This window comes from Mustelus asterias, chromosome 23 (assembly GCF_964213995.1).
Source record: "Mustelus asterias chromosome 23, sMusAst1.hap1.1, whole genome shotgun sequence".
NCBI classification, from domain to species: domain Eukaryota; kingdom Metazoa; phylum Chordata; class Chondrichthyes; order Carcharhiniformes; family Triakidae; genus Mustelus; species Mustelus asterias.
The window spans coordinates 37,450,898-37,467,535 of record NC_135823.1 but is presented as its reverse complement, the minus strand read 5'-3'; the positions used below and the strand labels follow the sequence as shown (position 1 = coordinate 37,467,535).

Genomic DNA, 16,638 nt, shown 5'->3' with positions numbered 1-16,638 from the left:
CAGAGAGAAATCACATCAGCCCAGAACATGTTTGGCTGCTGGGTGAAGAGAGAATCAGAGGGGGTTTCACTCTCAAGAATGGAACAGGAGAATGTGAAGGGCCTTGGTGAGTTGCAGGTGTGGGAGCTTGTGCAAGTCTGAAGATGTATGGGGACTGCAGAGGTCTGAAAGAGTTCACATGGGTTGGTGGAGCCAATGGTGGACTCCTGGGGTGCAAACAGAGGAAATGGTGAGGGTTAAAGAGGGCAGAAGGAGGAGGTAGGATGAGAAGGTGAGATTGCAACAATGGAAGGTGGAGATGGACACGGATTTAGTGGGTGGGCAGGATGACGATGGACAAGTTGATGGTAACGGGGGTGGGATTCTTGAGGAGGAAGGGGAACTCAAAGTTAATTTGTACATTTCCGAAAGTGATGAGGGAGGGTTGAAGGGTGAGGAAGAGTCAGTGATAATGTGAGATAGGCAATGAGTGACTGAAGTGACAAATCGCCTTTTGGTCACAATTCTGCAGAGCCTTGTGTAATCTCACCTTCTCATCCTATTGGCTTCTTCTGCCCTCTTTAACCCTCACTATTCCCTCCCACCATGTCCCCTTAGAATTTAGAAGGTTAAGAAGTGACATGCTCAAAACTTTCAAGATATAGAGGGGATAGGGTAAATTTGGAGAAACTATTTCTGCTGGTTGGGGAAGCTAGGATAAGGGGATACAGTCAAAAAATTAGAGCTAAGCTTTTCAGGAGTGAAATTAGGAAACGTTTTCTTCATGCAAAGCATGGTAAAAGGTTGGCACTCTCTCCCACCTTTGATGCCAGATCAATTCATTTTAAAACTAAGATTGATATATTTTTGTTTGCTAAATGTATTAAGAGATATAGGGCACAAGTGGGTATATGGAGCTTGAGCTAAGACATAATCTCATTGAATGGCAAAGCAGATTTGTGGCTATCTGGCCTACTCCTGTTTCTATATCCTTATCATTGTAAAATATCCCAAGGCTCTTCAGGGTATTACCAAACAAATGTTGACACCGAGCCGTACAAGGATATATTGAGACAGGAGACCAAAGGCTCGGTCAAAGAGGTAGGTTTTAGGGATGGATTTAAAGGAAGTGCTGGGGAGAGAGGTGCTTCGCATAGGGATTCTAGAGCTTTAGGGCTTCAGCAGCTGAAGGCACAGCCACCAATGATGGAATGATTTAAGATCAAAAATGTGCAAAAGCCCAAATGTTGAGGAGCACAGGTATCTTGGGAGTGTTTGTAACCTCCTGTAGCCCTACAGAGATGGGGAGAGGAAAGGCCATGAAAGTAAGAATGAGAATTTCAAAATGGAACCATTGCTCTGAGCCAGCGTGGGTACAGTTATAGTGGGGGAACAGGGTGCGAATTAGGATATAGGCTGCACAGTTTTGTATGAGCTGAAGTTTATAGAGGGTTGAAGATCGAAAGCCAGTCAGAAGTGCATTGAAATAGCCAAATATCGGGATAACAAGGGCGTGGACGAGACATGGAAAACACAGGATATTTGAAAAAGTTCCAACTTTCTACAGTTTGGAATTTCTATTTCTACAGTATTTTTCACTCGTGTTCAATGCAACAGCTTCCATAGGAATGCCTATGCCTTCTATGAAGTAAAACAATCCTTGTGCTCGAAATCACTTGGATAACTTGCTTCAGGGTTAACAATTGTTGAACTGCTGGATGCACACTAGAAATAGTTGGGGGTGCCTGCTCACGACCTCCCTGATAGTGAAGCACCAAATCAATAGCCTATATATATATCAGAATAAACTACAAATTAATGTTATTGGTAAATGTAACTTTATATAGAAGCATATGTAAATTTTTAAGGATAAATATATTTTTGTCTTTCCTTTAGTTTATGATGCAGCCTGACCAGATGCAATCGAAAACACTTGATGAAAGTTATCGGATGACCAGTGAAGTAAGGCAGGAGTCTGCAAGTGAGGCTGTGCCTGAATTGGAAAACCAGGACATCCTAACTGTGGCCATATTCACAGTGCTAGTCGGAGGATGGATGGTGTTTCTAATTATGTATCCAAAAGTAAGTTATTCTGAGTACACAGAACTTTATGTTGTGCACCATTATCCTGGTGATCCCCAACTTTCTTGTATGCATCTGGTATTACACTGACCCCATTCCCCAGCTCTTCTCCATTCACCTTGTGTCACAGTGAACACCACCATCATTGCACTGCTCCCAACCATCATCAACACCACCACCACCCCCACCCCTCCCAACCAATGCCGGCACAGATTTGCTCCATTACAGTGGACTCACCACCCAGCTCCCCTTCATTGACCTGGTGTTACAGTGACCGCTGCCACCAGTTCACCTTCATTAACCTGATGTTGTGATGAGGCTGATCTGCAGCTGAGCTATCCGTGCTAATCTTGAGATGGTGCTTTTCCCTTGTTTACTCTTGTGGGATTGGAGAAGGATTCAGAAGTTTGAACTTTTTGAATTGTGGACATTTGCCTTGATTCAACCTGTCTACTCTGATGTACTGTTATGAAGTTTCACTGCCCTGTTTTGAATCTTCACTTCCATCTTTTCTGTGGCAGAGAATGCACCAACAGCAGAAACTACAGCAGCACCAGCTGGAACAACAACTCGAAGAGAAATTCCAGCTTCTCCAGCAGCAGCCCTCACGGTCTGTCAACCAACCCAGGGCAGAGTCTCCAGATTGCTCAAAAGAGGCAGCTCAGGTCTCTCAGAAAGATCCCCAGGGATCCAACTCTTCATCTCAAAACAGGAGCAGTCAATCCTCAGAGCAACCTCATGATTACAGTTTGCAAAACGGCACTGCCTGTTATGATGAAATAGTTGCTGGTTGGTATTTGAGCTTTTTGCTAGTTTAGAAATTTCGATTTTTCTTTTTTAATTTCACACCTTCCCCAAAAATATTTGTAACAAATAGCTTCAACTGACGCATGGTATTGAGAGATTAATGGAATTCTGTCTTCCCTATCCGGTAGATAATGGAACCAACTTAGTTACAACTGGAAAGATTTCCTTCAACCCAAAGGATGTGCTCGGTCATGGAGCTGAGGGGACATTTGTATTCCGGTAAGGCAAGGGAACCTCTGTTTAGAAAACAACTCTAACTGCTAACGTGCTGGGATATAAGTTTATGCGCTAATACATTGAGCTTCAGATGCTCAGTGAAGACTGAATTCTGCCCCACTTGGCATGAGGGAGAATTACCCAAGACCATTCTCCTGCACCTCTTCACGGGTAATAGTTCCACGGAATGACATTAGTGGAACCGGGGAGGAAGCCATTCAGTCCCATGAGCTTATTTGGCTATTAAATTCGATAGTGGGATGAATTTTCTGCCAGCGTTTGCTACTGGCGAAAATGGCGAGACTGATTAAACGAGAATCTTGGGGGCAAGGTCGCGCTGTGTAATTTTCCCTGCCCCTCGTCGGTGATGTAATAATTTCAGGGCAGGAATCTCATTTTAAAATTTATTTTAATAAATTTGCATCTACTTAAAGGGCTTCCATGTCAGATGCTCTCCCCCCCCCCCCCCCCCCCCCACATGAAGCAGTCAAGGGGAACCCACTGGGGGCGAACAGGAAAGTACAGCCCCCGGGGAAGGGGCATGCCACCCTGGCAGGCCTTCTGACAATCTGGGTTGGGGGGGTTGCCCCAGTGTGACGGTGAAAACCACTTCTCCAGAGTTTCTGTGCACTTAGTGCCAGAGAATCTGTAGAGAAAACTCAGCTGTGAAGCTCTGTAGCTGCACGCTGGTTTGCTCACCTCAGCCGGCACTCTGTGCACAGACTGCAAAATTTCGCCCCATGATTGATCTATATTTTAACTCCATCTTGTTCCGTAACCCTCCATATTTTCGCCTAACAAAAATATATCGATCTTGGTTTAGAAATTTTCAATTGAGTCCACAACTTCAACAGCCTTTTGCGGAAGGGAGTACCAGACTTCCACTACCTTTGTGTGAGGAAGGACTTCCTGATATCACTGTATGAGATGTAGACCTTTTGGCAGAGATGTAACTCAGGGATTCAACTTGGAACGTTTACCTTTCTTGCTAAACTCTTAGACTTGGTATTATTCTAAACACTGTGTCTGCTGTAAACGCGATATTGCTGTCTGTATATACACACTGGTCCATACAGACGTCACTCTGCTGTGCCCAAAACATGTGTTTTGTAGGCAAGAAATGCAGGTTTTAACATTTTATGTCTTTTAATTTTTTATAACTACAGGTGAATGGCAGAAAAATAATTACACTTCCACTAATGTTCAAACAGTACGACTGGACCAGCTCCCCACTCCTAATATTTTAATTATATTGAATAATTGTCAAAGAGCCATCGTTAACAATTCACAAAAGAACCAGAAAAATATTGCTGCAACTTGGGAGCAGAAAAACTCTGGAAGCATCGAACGCAAGATGCTGCCTCGGTGTCTTGGATTTTCTGTTAGTTTTGCTGCTTCAAATTATCCACTTTACTTCTGCATTAAAATGGTGCATAAGTTTTTTTTCCTTTGACACAATGACAGGCTGGCAGATTCTGGTTTTTGAAATCCTGTTCTGCTGCCAGTTTGATACAACGTTGTGTGAGTTTGTAATACAGTAAACATGGCAGAGAACAGTAGAGCTGTATGAGCGTGACGTTGGCAGCAAACGCAGCCATTTGTCAACACGGTGTCTCCTGCCAATGCAAGATAACCACCGATTCCCATCCACACATGCGCAGAATTCTAATACAATTCAGAATGGCAGAAGGGGAAGGGAAGGATTTCCAGTCCGGAAACTAAAATCTTTTCCTTACGGGATATTTTACTGCTGTCATGTTGGTGAGTGTTTCTAAATTCAACCTCACAATCCCAGTAATGTAAGTGGATTGTAGGCTGCTGTGAGTGTTAGACGAAGTGATATAGTCTTTGAGCTCTAAGCTTTCTGAGTAGGCTTTCGATCATCTGCTCTAATATTTCCTCATGATCTCAAATTTTGTTTGAGATCATGACCCTCCAAAGCACCTTGGGGTGCTTTACTGCATTAAAGGTGCTATTACAAGTTCAAGGTTTCGTTGTTGTGGTGGTAAATGATTTCCTATTCATAACCCAGGGGCAGCTTTGATAACCGCAATGTTGCTGTGAAAAGGATCCTCCCTGAATGTTTCAATTTTGCTGATCGTGAAGTTCGGCTCCTTCGTGAATCTGATGAGCATCCCAATGTCATTCGTTATTTCTGCACTGAAAGGGACAAGCAATTCTACTATATTGCAATCGAACTGTGCACCGCCACGCTACAGGAGGTGAGTCACCAGCTTTCTGTTTAATGATTTAGTGATTCTTCTTACCTTTAGCATAACCCTCATTAATTTGAAGTTCCAGTCTCTTTAAAGACTTTGAAGTGAACCCCAGTTGACGTGTCCCAAGATTTTGAAGGAAGCCGCCAGTGTTGATTGGGCAAGTTGTTCAGTTTGGTGAAGAGTTAAAGTAGCCGGGGGAAACAGCTTTGAAAAAGGGAATTTAAGGCTTAAAAGGGAATTTGGAGTTTTGTTTTCATGCAGAGGGTAAAACAGTTATGAAATATGTTTGGCAATTTGCATTCTGAAATCCAGACCAGGTTTTCCAAATGACACTTTTAAACAAAGCTTCAGCTTCGCTCTTAACAATGGATCCCATCCAGGATTTTGCACCAATCCCTTTGGGATTTCTTTGTCGTGACTGTTGTGCAAACTGTTTACAATTGCTTTAACTCTCAATTCCCAGACTGTATTAAAATGGCATGAAAAGATTCATTTACCCCTCAAGTCTGCTGTCCCGCTTTAAATCTAATTACTGCAACTGTCTTTTTAACTCAACACTTTGTTTACTCTCATAGAATCCTACAGTGCAGAAGGAGGCCATTCAGCCCATCGAGTCTGCACCGACCATAATCCCACCCAGGCCCTATCCCAATAACCCCATGCATTTACCCTAGCTAGTCCCCCTGACAAGGGGCAATTAAGCATGGCCAATCCACCTAACATGCACATCTTTGGACTGTGGGAGGAAACCGGAGCACCCGGAGGAAACCCACGCAGACACTGGGAGAATGTGGAAACTCCACACAGGTGGTGACCCAAGCCAGGAATTGAACCCGGGTCCCTGGTGCTGTGAGGCAGCAATGCTAACCACTGTGCCAACCATGTGCCACCGTGCTGCCTACTCCTTGAATTCTTCTGAACAATATCTTGATGTCTGTTCTCTTAACTTCAGTTGTCTTAAAAAAATCTTTCTGTCCCAATTCTATGGTTGTCTGAATTGTATCTTGTTCCTTAGGAAGCTTGCATCTTTGCAATTTCATTGTCCTGTCCAGTATCTAAAGTAAAGTTTATTTATTAGTCACAAGTAAGGCATACATTAACACTGCAATAAAGTTACTGTGAAATTCCCCTAGTCGCCACACTCCAGCGCCTGTTCAGGGTAATGCACCTAACTAGCCACACTACCAGAAGTACGTGGAGGCTTTGGAGAGAGTACAGAGGAGGTTTACCAGGATGTTGCCTGGTATGGAGGGGCTTAGTTATGAGGCGAGATTGGGTAAACTGGGGTTGTTCTCCCTGGAAAGACGGAGGATGAAAGGCATAGATAGGGTGAACGGTGGGAAGCTTTTCCCCAGGTCGGTGGTGACGTTCACGAGGGGTCATAGGTTCAAGGTGAAGGGGGGGAGGTTTAACACTGATATCAGAAGGACGTATTTTACACAGAGGGTGGTGGGGGCCTGGAATGCGCTGCCAGGCAAGGTGGTGGAGGCGGACACACTGGGAACGTTTAAGACTTATCTAGACAGCCATATGAACGGAGTGGGAATGGAGGGATACAAAAGAATGGTCTAGTTTGGACCAGGGAGCGGCACGGGCTTGGAGGGCCAAAGGGCCTGTTCCTGTGCTGTATTGTTCTTTGTTCTAGCACATCTTTCAGACTGTGGGAGGAAACCGGAGCACCCGGAGGAAACCCACGCAGACACGGGGGAGAACATGGACAGTGACCCGGGTCCCTAGTGCTGTGAGGCAGCAGTGGCCTTGGAGGGAGTGCAGAGAAGGTTCACCAGGTTGATACCAGAGATGAGGGGTGTTGATTATGAGGAGAGACTGAGCAGATTGGGTTTGTATTCGTTGGAATTTAGAAGGCTGAGGGGGGATCTTATAGATAATAGAAAACCTATAAGATAATGAAGGGGCTGGATAGGGTAGAGATGGAGAGATTCTTTCCACTTAGAAAGGAAACTAGAACTAGAGGGCACAGCCTCAAAATAAAGGGGGGTCAGTTAAGGACAGAATTGAAGAGGAACTTCTTCTCTCAGGGTGGTGAATCTCTGGAATTCTCTGCCCACTGAAGTGGTGGCGGCTACCTCGTTGAATATGTTTAAATCACGGATAGATGGATTCCTGATCTGTAAGGGAATTAGGGGTTATAGGGATCAGGCGGGTAAGTGGAACTGATCCACTTCAGATCAGCCATGATCTTATTGAATGGCGGGGCAGGCTCGAGGGGCTAGATGGCCTACTCCTGCTCCTATTTCTTATGTTCTTATGCTAACCACTGTGCCACCATGCCATCTCTTGGCAGAGTTGAGAGAAGTTCACGCCCCAGTATCCTGTCTCCAACTGCCAACAAATTCAGCTAAAACTAAAACTTAAAAGCATCTCTACCTTACAAGGCCCCATTTGCTCGACGACTACTGCTGATTTATTTACCCTTCACGAAGTAGCCCCCTCTAAGCACAATAGAATTGCAGCTGGAATTGAAACTGATCCCCACACATACAAACATCTTTGTGCAGCATGAATCTAATTATAGGTCATATCCTTCTAGGCACAGAAACGGTAGTACAGTGGTTAGCACTGCTGCTTCACAGCTCCAGGGACCTGGGTTCGATTCCCGGCTTGGGTCACTGTCTGTGTGGAGTTTGCACATTCTCCTCGTGTCTGCGTGGGTTTCCTCCGGGTGCTCCAGTTTCCTCCCACAGTCCAAAGATGTGTGGGTTAGGTTGATTGGCCATGCCAAAATTGCCCTTAGTGTCCTGGGATGCGTAGGTTAGAGGGATTAGTTGGTAAATATGTAGGGATATGGGAGTAGGGCCTTGGTGGGATTGTGGTCGGTGCAGACTCGATGGGCCAAATGGCCTCTTTCTGTGCTGTCGGGATTCTAAGATTTCTAAGAAACATTGAATTGAACACAGTTAAAACTCTACCTTATTGCTAATGTTTAACCATGCACAAATCCCTTAAAACTATCTTTGTTTTCCTAACGCTACGAGTTTTTAGTTCTAACACTGGGAGCCAATAAACCCTGGTGTTCTATTCCACATTACCATCTTACTCTGGTTATTCCTGATGGGGGTGAGTTTTTTTTACCCCCAGCTGTTAGATTGGATGTGAAATTTTTTAATGTCAATAATAAAACCGAAATGCTGGAAATATTCAGCTGCACCTGTGAAGAGAGAAACATAGTCAGCACTTCAGTATATTGCTTTTACATTTTACTTCTATTTGTTTACAGTATGTGGAAGATTCCAAATTTGATCGCATTGATCTGGATCCTGTAACCGCACTTTTTCAGACCATGTCTGGCCTGGCCCACCTGCATTCCCTCAATATTGGTAAGATCCTTCTCTCATTCAATGCAGAATTTAAAAATATTGTTGTTCATTCGGCCCACCAGGTTGACATGGTGTTCTTACTTATGAACCACCTAGCCTAACCCTGCTCTTTCTCTTGCTCCTCATTCTCCCGGCTGTTCCACTGAGCTGAATCTCACTGTTCCCAATGCTTTACTTTCCATTCAATGTAACCCTGCTGCTCCCTCACTCCCCATTCTCTTTACTATTCCAGTTAGTCTAATCCCACTCTTCCCCTTACTCTGCATATTCTTTATCTACTGCCCAGTCTAATACCGTTTTTTCCCTTTCCCTTCAATTGCTCTTTGTTGTTCCAGCTAGTCTAATCCTGCTCGTTCCCTCACTTCCTATATGTTTATATTCCACCCAGTCTAATCCCTATTTCCCTTTTTTCTGCACATACCCTTTAGGTTTATACCTTATTTAATTCCAATCTGTTGCTTGCTCCCCATAAACTTCAAAATTGGTCCTCTTGAAACAACTATGTAAAATCCCTTAAAAAAATTGATTAACTCTACTTGTCAGCATGGATCTGTTGGGTCAAATGGCCTGTTTCAGTGCTGTAAAGACGATGTAACACTTCAACAGTTTATGGCAGAGAATTCCACATTCTAACCATCTTATGTATGAATAGTTTTTTCTAACCACTTCTTCAATTCTTTTGGCACCCATTCGCATGCTCCTGCTTTATTATCTCATTCACTTTTCAAAACCTCCTTCTCATGTCACAGCATTAGTCACGTTGACTGACTTTGCCCCCATGACAACTCCATATCTTGCGGACAGTGAAGTACTTTGTAACCAGTTACTATGTTAACGGTTGCAAATTGCTGTTGTTGGCCAAATCTGACCCTCCTTTTTATTTCTGGAATTCTGGCTCTAGTCCATCGGGATTTGAAACCGCGCAACATCCTCATCTCGCTGCCAAACTCTCATGGGAATGTGAGGGCAGTGATCTCGGACTTTGGCCTGTGTAAGAAACTGTCTGCTGGACATCACAGTTTCAGCTTGCGCTCTGGTATACCTGGAACAGAGGGCTGGATTGCACCAGAGGTCCTACGAGAGGAGCCTAAAGACAAACCTGTAAGTGTTGGCGCAAAGATAGACTGTTTACCCTTAAAATTAAAAATACTGGATAAAGAATGTCAGAAGGTCAAAATTACATGCCTATGAAGAAAATCTGGAAGTAACCAGTCAACAACAACAGACAAGTGCTCAATTAGAACCTGTCACAGCAGTGCTGACAAATGGCTTCTGTCCAAACTGTTAACTTGCCGTTTCTCTCTCAGGCGGCCAAACCTGCTTTGTACCTCCATCATTTTCCAAATTATGTGCCTAACTTTTCAGTTGTATGTTCATTGAAGAGTGAGAATATTATTCATTTCCCTGACACTCGCAACTTCGTCCCCATATATAGCCAGTCTTTCCATATTCAGAATGGCCTGGACACCTACAAATTCTTTCCATTGAGTATATGACGGGTAAACAGGGCTGACATCGGGAGTGAGGTACTAACCTGTGGATGCAGTAAATTATAAATGACAAGAACTTCTTTCAGAGTGGCTGGAATGGGTGGGAGGATTGTTGGTTGTTAAAGAAAGGGAACAGAAATTGAACTCCATTGAGCCATTTGTGTAGTGTGTGCATGTGTGTGTGTGTGTCAGAACCATTTCAAAAATGTCACTTGTATTTCCCCAACAGACATATGCAGTTGACATTTTCTCAGCAGGCTGTGTCTTCTACTATGTCGTTTCTGAGGGAAAACATCCATTTGGTGATTCTTTGAGGCGGCAAAGCAACATCTCATTAGGGAAGTACAGCTTAGAGCATTTTGAACAAGAGGTATATGGTAAGAGTTTATTTAATTTTTTACTCATAATTATGACAGGGATTTTGTCTTCAGCACTGAGGATTGCTGATTGCTACAGTGTAGCCAGTAACAAGCTCAGTTCAATTTTCTGAGCCTTTTATTTTAAATAATTAGCAGATTCCCCCACCCTCAAGGCATAGCTTTGGCCTTGCACCAGCAACTAGCCTCATGGGAGATCTGTCAAGTCTGGCAAATAGTTCTGACATGATCATTAAAAATATTGTTCCAGCCTTGTTCACATAGATTTGAAACACTTGTCAAGCTTTTACAGGGCTATGTGAAGGGTGGAAATTATTATGTCTCTTGAGAGGATCTGCTGGAATAAATGTTTAACAGAGCGGTGACCTTCATGTCCACATAAATATCACTATAGTGCAAGTCCAGAAGGCAGCACAGCTCTGTGAGAGCCTCTGTTGTGAAATGAAATGCCAAAGACTAGTGCCTTCTGACATAGAGTCATAATGGTGCAGAAGGAGGCCATTCAGCCCAATGAGTCCATGCCAGTTCTCTGCAGAGCAGTCCAATCATTCCCATTGCCCCACTCTATCCCTGTAGCCCTGCAAGTTTATTTTCCTCGTGTCTTTTCGAATTCCTTTTGAAATCATTGATTGTCTCCACTTTCACTACTCTTGTAGGCAGAGAGTTCCAGATCACTACTAGTTGCCACGTAAAAAGGTTCTTCCTTACATTTCCCTTGTATCTCATGTAAAACTTTAAAACTATGTCCTCTAGCTTCGTACCATCACCGAATGTGAACAGTTTTTTTGTATCTCCCTCATCTAACTAAACTCCCCTCACACACCTCTACCAAATCTCCCCTCAACCTCCTTTGCTTGCAAGAGATGAACATACAAAAGTATGAGCTAGGAGCAGAAGTAGCCTTTTGAGGAAGCGAGTTCCAAAATCTCTCAACTCGAACAAAGAACAATACAGCACAGGAACAGGCCCTTCGGCCCTCCAAGCCCGCGCCGCTCCCTGATCCAAACTAGACCATTCTTTTGTATCCCTCCATTCCCACTCCGTTCATGTGGCTATCTAGATAAGTCTTAAACGTTCCCAGTGTGTCCGCCTCCATCACCTTGCCCGGCAGCGCATTCCAGGCCCCCACCACCCTCTGTGTAAAATACGTCCTTCTGATATCCGTGTTAAACCTCCCCCCCCCCTCACCTTGAACCTATGACCCCTCGTGAACGTCACCACCGATCTGGGAAAAAGCTTCCCACCGTTCACCCTATCTATGCCTTTCATAATTTTATACACCTCTATTAGGTCACCCCTCATCCTCCGTCTTTCCAGTGAGAACAACCCCAGTTTACCCAATCTCTCCTCATAACTAAGCCCTTCCATACCAGGCAACAGCCTGGTAAACCTCCTCTGCACTCTCTCTAAAGCCTCCACGTCCTTCCGGTAGTGTGGCGACCAGAACTGGGCGCAGTATTCCAAATGCGGCCGAACCAACGTTCTATACAACCGCAACATCAGACCCCAACTTTTATACTCTATGCCCCGTCCTATAAAGGCAAGCATGCCATATGCCTTATTCACTCCTCCTCCACCTGTGACGTCACCTTCAAGGATCTGTGGACTTGCACACCCAGGTCCCTCTGCGTATCTACACCCTTTATGGTTCTGCCATTTATCGTATAGCTCCCCCCTACGTTAATTCTACCAAACTCTGAGAGAAAACATTTTTCTTTATCTCTGCTTAAATGGGCAACCTTTTATTTTTAAACAGTGGTCTCGAGTTCTACATTCTCCCACACAAGAGGAAACATCCTTTCCACATCCACCCTGCCAAGTCCCCTCAGGATCTTGTACGTTTCAATCAAGTCACCCCTTACTCCTCAAACTCCAGCAGATACAAGCCTAACCTGTCCAGCCTTTTCTCTTAAAACAACCCTCCCATTCCAAGTATTAATCTAGTAAACCTCCTCTGAACTGCTTCTAAAATATTTGCTTCTTTCCTTAAACAAGGAGACCAGTATTGTACTCAGTAATCCAGGCCTTACCGATGCCGTGTATAACTGAAGCATAATCTCCTTGCTGCCCTAAGCTTGTAAGCCAAACTCCCTTATACCTGGAAAAATTCTGGTAAATCTTTGCTATATCTTCTCAAGGATCTTCATATCCTTCCCAAAATGTGACCAGAACTGTTCACAACATTATAGTTGTGGCTCACCAAAGCGATACCTCCTATGCTTTTGTATTGAATACTTCTATTTATGAAGCTCCAGATCCCATATGCTTTGCTAAATACTCTCTCACAATGTCCTGCCACCTTCAAACATTTATGCAAATGAACTCCAATATTTCCCTGTCCCTGGGCACTCTTTAGAATTGAGTCATTGTCGCTCCCAATTGCTTCTGCCAAAATGGATCACCTCATAGTGTTCTGTATTAAATTCCATCTACAACTTGCCTCCACATTCAGCTAGCCTATCTATGTCTTGTTGCAATCGATTGGCATCATCCTCACTGTTTGCCACACCTCCAAGATTGGTACCATTAGCAAATATTGAAATGTTCTTTGTATTGTCGTATCCAAGTCCTTTATCAAAAAAAACAGTTGTTCTAGTACTGACTCTTGGGGAACACTATGCCTACCATCCTCCAGTCTGACAAACAATAAATTGTCATGACTTGCAATTTTCTTTCCTAAGGCCATTTTTAACCAAACTGCAGGACACCGACCCTCCTATCCCATGAAGCTCAATTTTGCTAATCAGCCTTTTATATGGTACTTTGTCAAACACTTTTTTAAAACCCATATAGACAACATTCATTACAATCCCTTCATCAACCTTCTCTGTTATTTCATCAAAAAATTCAATTAGATTAACCAAACGTTATCTGTCTTTTACAGCTCAAACTTCTCTAAATCCCTTTTAATTTTTTCCATGGTTACTGTTTCTGAAACCTTACCCACACAGAACTGACTGTCTTGTAGTTGCTAGAATTGTCCTTCCACCCTCCTAGGAGAGTTTGGAAGGTTATAGCAACCCCTTCTGCTATCTTCATGCACCTGAGGTGCAGGCCACCCAGACCAGGCAACTTATCCATTCTAATCTTTCCAGTACATCCTGCCTACCAATTTTCATCTCCACCACATCCACTTCAATCAATATTTTATTAGCATCCTTTTGAAACATATATCACCTTATTTGTGCCTATTAGACCCCCATCCGATCTCTTACAATGTGTTTACTATTTATGTGCTAACTGCCGTACTATTCCCATGTTTCTCTTTGTCAGTCTTACTTTTCTCTTACCTTTCACACTCAAATTATTGCATTTAGCCTGGTTTTTGCTTGAGGAATTCAAGACGTGCATCATACAGACTAGTTTTTTGTTTAATCATATTCACCATCTCCCTTGTCATTCAAGGAGCCCTGGTTCTGGTTCCCCTGTGTTTCCCACTTGTGGAATGTACCTAGCCTGTATCCGAAACAGCTCTTCCAGCAATGACTCCTTCCTCACTGACTGAGAACATAATAGTCAAGGAAGTTCTCCTAAGCACATCTTTAGAATTTCCTCCCCTTCGTTTCTCTTTACTCTAACATTAGCCCAGTTGATATTTGGATAATTAAAGTTCCCAAATGTATAGTTATGGCACGTTGTGATTTCTATGCAAGTTTATTCCTCTGTCTCCCTCTCTCACTATTTAGAGGCTTATAGAAGTCTCCCAGCAATATGATTGTAAGCTTTTTGCTTCTCAACTCTAACCAAATGGATTCTGTCCTTGCTCCATCAAGGATATCATCATCTTCTAACACTACCACAATTTTCCTAATCAATACTGTCATCCCACTACCCTTTTTTCCTTCCCTATCTTTTCTGAACACTTTGCATCTGTGGATATTAAGCACCCAGTCCTGACCATATTTAAGTCAATTTCCATTATTCCCACTACATCATGTTCCCATGTGGCTATTTGTGCATGTTGCTCAGCAAACTTATTCACTCACTTTGTGTGTTTATGTAAATGCATTCTAAACTGCCTCTGTATTCCTTATAGTCCTCCTTAATCTGTTACGAAAATGGTCCTTCTGCAGTACTATCCAATATACTTATTTCATTTTCTACTTCAATAAGCATGCAACCACCAACTTGTCGATTTAGTTTCAACCACTTTAGTTTCCAACCACTCTAGTGAATCTCCCCACGAAGACGTTGGCCCCAGACATGTTGAGGTGCAATTGACCCTTTTGGAAAGGTACCTCCTGCCTCCAGAATGTTCCCAATGCCGCAAAAATCTGAAGCCTTTCCTTCTGTGCCATGCATCAAGCCACACATTGGTCAAACATATTTTGTTATTTCTACTATCACTCCTGTGTGACAATGGGAGTAATCCAGAGATTGCCATCTTCGAGGTCTTACTTTTTTACTTCTTTCTAAGCTCCTGAAAGTCTGACCTTAGAACCTCAATATCTATCCTCTTTTCTGTTTTGGTTCCAACAAGTATCACATTTTCTGGCCCATTTCCTTCTTTTGAAGAATATTCTGCACCCTCTCCATCGCCTTCTTTACTCTGACACCAAGGGGGCAACACACCAAGCAGGACTTACACTGGTGGTTAAAGAACCTGAAGAAGGGGCTTAAGGCTCCGAAAGCTTGTGTGGCTTTTGCTACCAAATAAACCTGTTGGACTTTAACCTGGTGTTGTTAAACTTCTTACTGTGGTTAAAGAATTATCCAGGAATGTCTGTCTGGGTCAGTAAGTCCAGGAGGTAAATAATGTACCTCACTTGCTTTACTTTGGTTGTGCAAGTTATTGCCCTGATATAACTTTCCTAAGCTGGTGGCAGTGGGTGGTTTAGGAATAGGAATCAATGAAGATCTCTTGCTCTTCAATGCTGTTCAGTTACCCTTGATAGAATAGGCACAAATGTACACCTGTAAAGAGAGGATTGGACTTGACTGTGACGCTGTCACAGTCCAGTAGCTAATATAACTTTAAAATTAAAAAGTTACATGATATCACTTTGCTTTTTTTAGAGAATGTTGTGGGTAGACACTTGATTGAACAGATGATCAGAGAGGAGCCACAGCAGCGTCCCTCTGCTCAGTGTGTCCTGAAACATCCTTTCTTCTGGACTAAAGAAAAGCAGCTTCAATTCTTTCAGGTAATTTCCTCCCAGTGAAAAATCAAATCAAGTCAATGAAGCCCACGTGAAGTAGGTGGAATGTAACAGGGAAGAATTTCTATCGAACTGCCTCCGATGGACTGATTTTCGAAATGTTCCTTTGACACAGAGCCTTGGCCACCAGAATTAGCAGGTCAAGAAATCCCAAGGCTGCCTGTCATTTTTTTTATTTTATTTTAATGTTTGAGATACTTTAGGAAGCTTGCCCTTGTATTCATGTTACCCACACCAGAGGGCTCATCTCTTGTGACACATAGTTGGAAAGCCCGCATTGCAGTAACTAAATCTGACAGAGGAAGTTGGTGACATTTATATTGCTGTCAGTTGAATACTATTAAAGCAATGACCAGAAACCATTTGTGTTGAACTCCCCTCGTGGAGAAGAACATAGCAATATCATAAATGTGTGGCATTGTCCACAGCACACAATTCCCAATAATTTATACCTGTGTCCACTAAATTCAATTTGCTGATTAAAAAATTGCAGGTTAATGTCGGTACTTGGAACTATGTTCTGTTGTAATATCATCCAAGATAGTGCAGAATATTTCTCACTGAACTAGAGATAAAAATAAAATATATGTTGGACACTGAAATGAATTCACATGTATTGGGCATTCACAGCAGATTAGCCAACACCTGAAGAAGGACAGAAGAATAACGTTCTGACAGAGGGTCACACCCCACCTAAAACACTAACTTATTCTCTTATGCATTTCCTGTTTCCTTACTTCACTTAAGTGGAATTTTAATTGAATGACTACAGGATTCAAACCAGCATAACTCATAGAATTGCAATAATTAACAAATGAAGTTCAATACAAATAACTGAGATAATACATTTTGCTGAGAAGAATATAAAGGTAACTTATTACTTAGAAGATGCAAGTCTATTTGGCTAGAGCAACAAAAGCATCTGAGTACAAATAAGTCAACTACTAAAAGTTATGCCACGAGTCAGCAGG

At 42.9% G+C, this 16,638-nt stretch overlaps 1 protein-coding gene across 3 annotated transcripts in view; it reads left to right on the top strand.

The window, feature by feature from the left end:
* ern2 (endoplasmic reticulum to nucleus signaling 2) overlaps window positions 1–16,638 on the top strand; it is a 75,503-nt gene that overhangs the window by 50,780 nt on the left and 8,085 nt on the right. For 2 of the 3 annotated variants that reach the window (XM_078240329.1, XM_078240330.1), the window contains exons 12-19: window positions 1,876–2,061; window positions 2,583–2,850; window positions 2,997–3,087; window positions 5,117–5,306; window positions 8,542–8,641; window positions 9,543–9,742; window positions 10,361–10,508; window positions 15,525–15,652. In XM_078240329.1, coding sequence (XP_078096455.1) covers window positions 1,876–2,061; window positions 2,583–2,850; window positions 2,997–3,087; window positions 5,117–5,306; window positions 8,542–8,641; window positions 9,543–9,742; window positions 10,361–10,508; window positions 15,525–15,652 — 1,311 coding nt within the window. The remainder of the gene's footprint in view (window positions 1–1,875; window positions 2,062–2,582; window positions 2,851–2,996; window positions 3,088–5,116; window positions 5,307–8,541; window positions 8,642–9,542; window positions 9,743–10,360; window positions 10,509–15,524; window positions 15,653–16,638) is intronic. The other variant, XR_013500666.1, reaches the window with a different exon arrangement.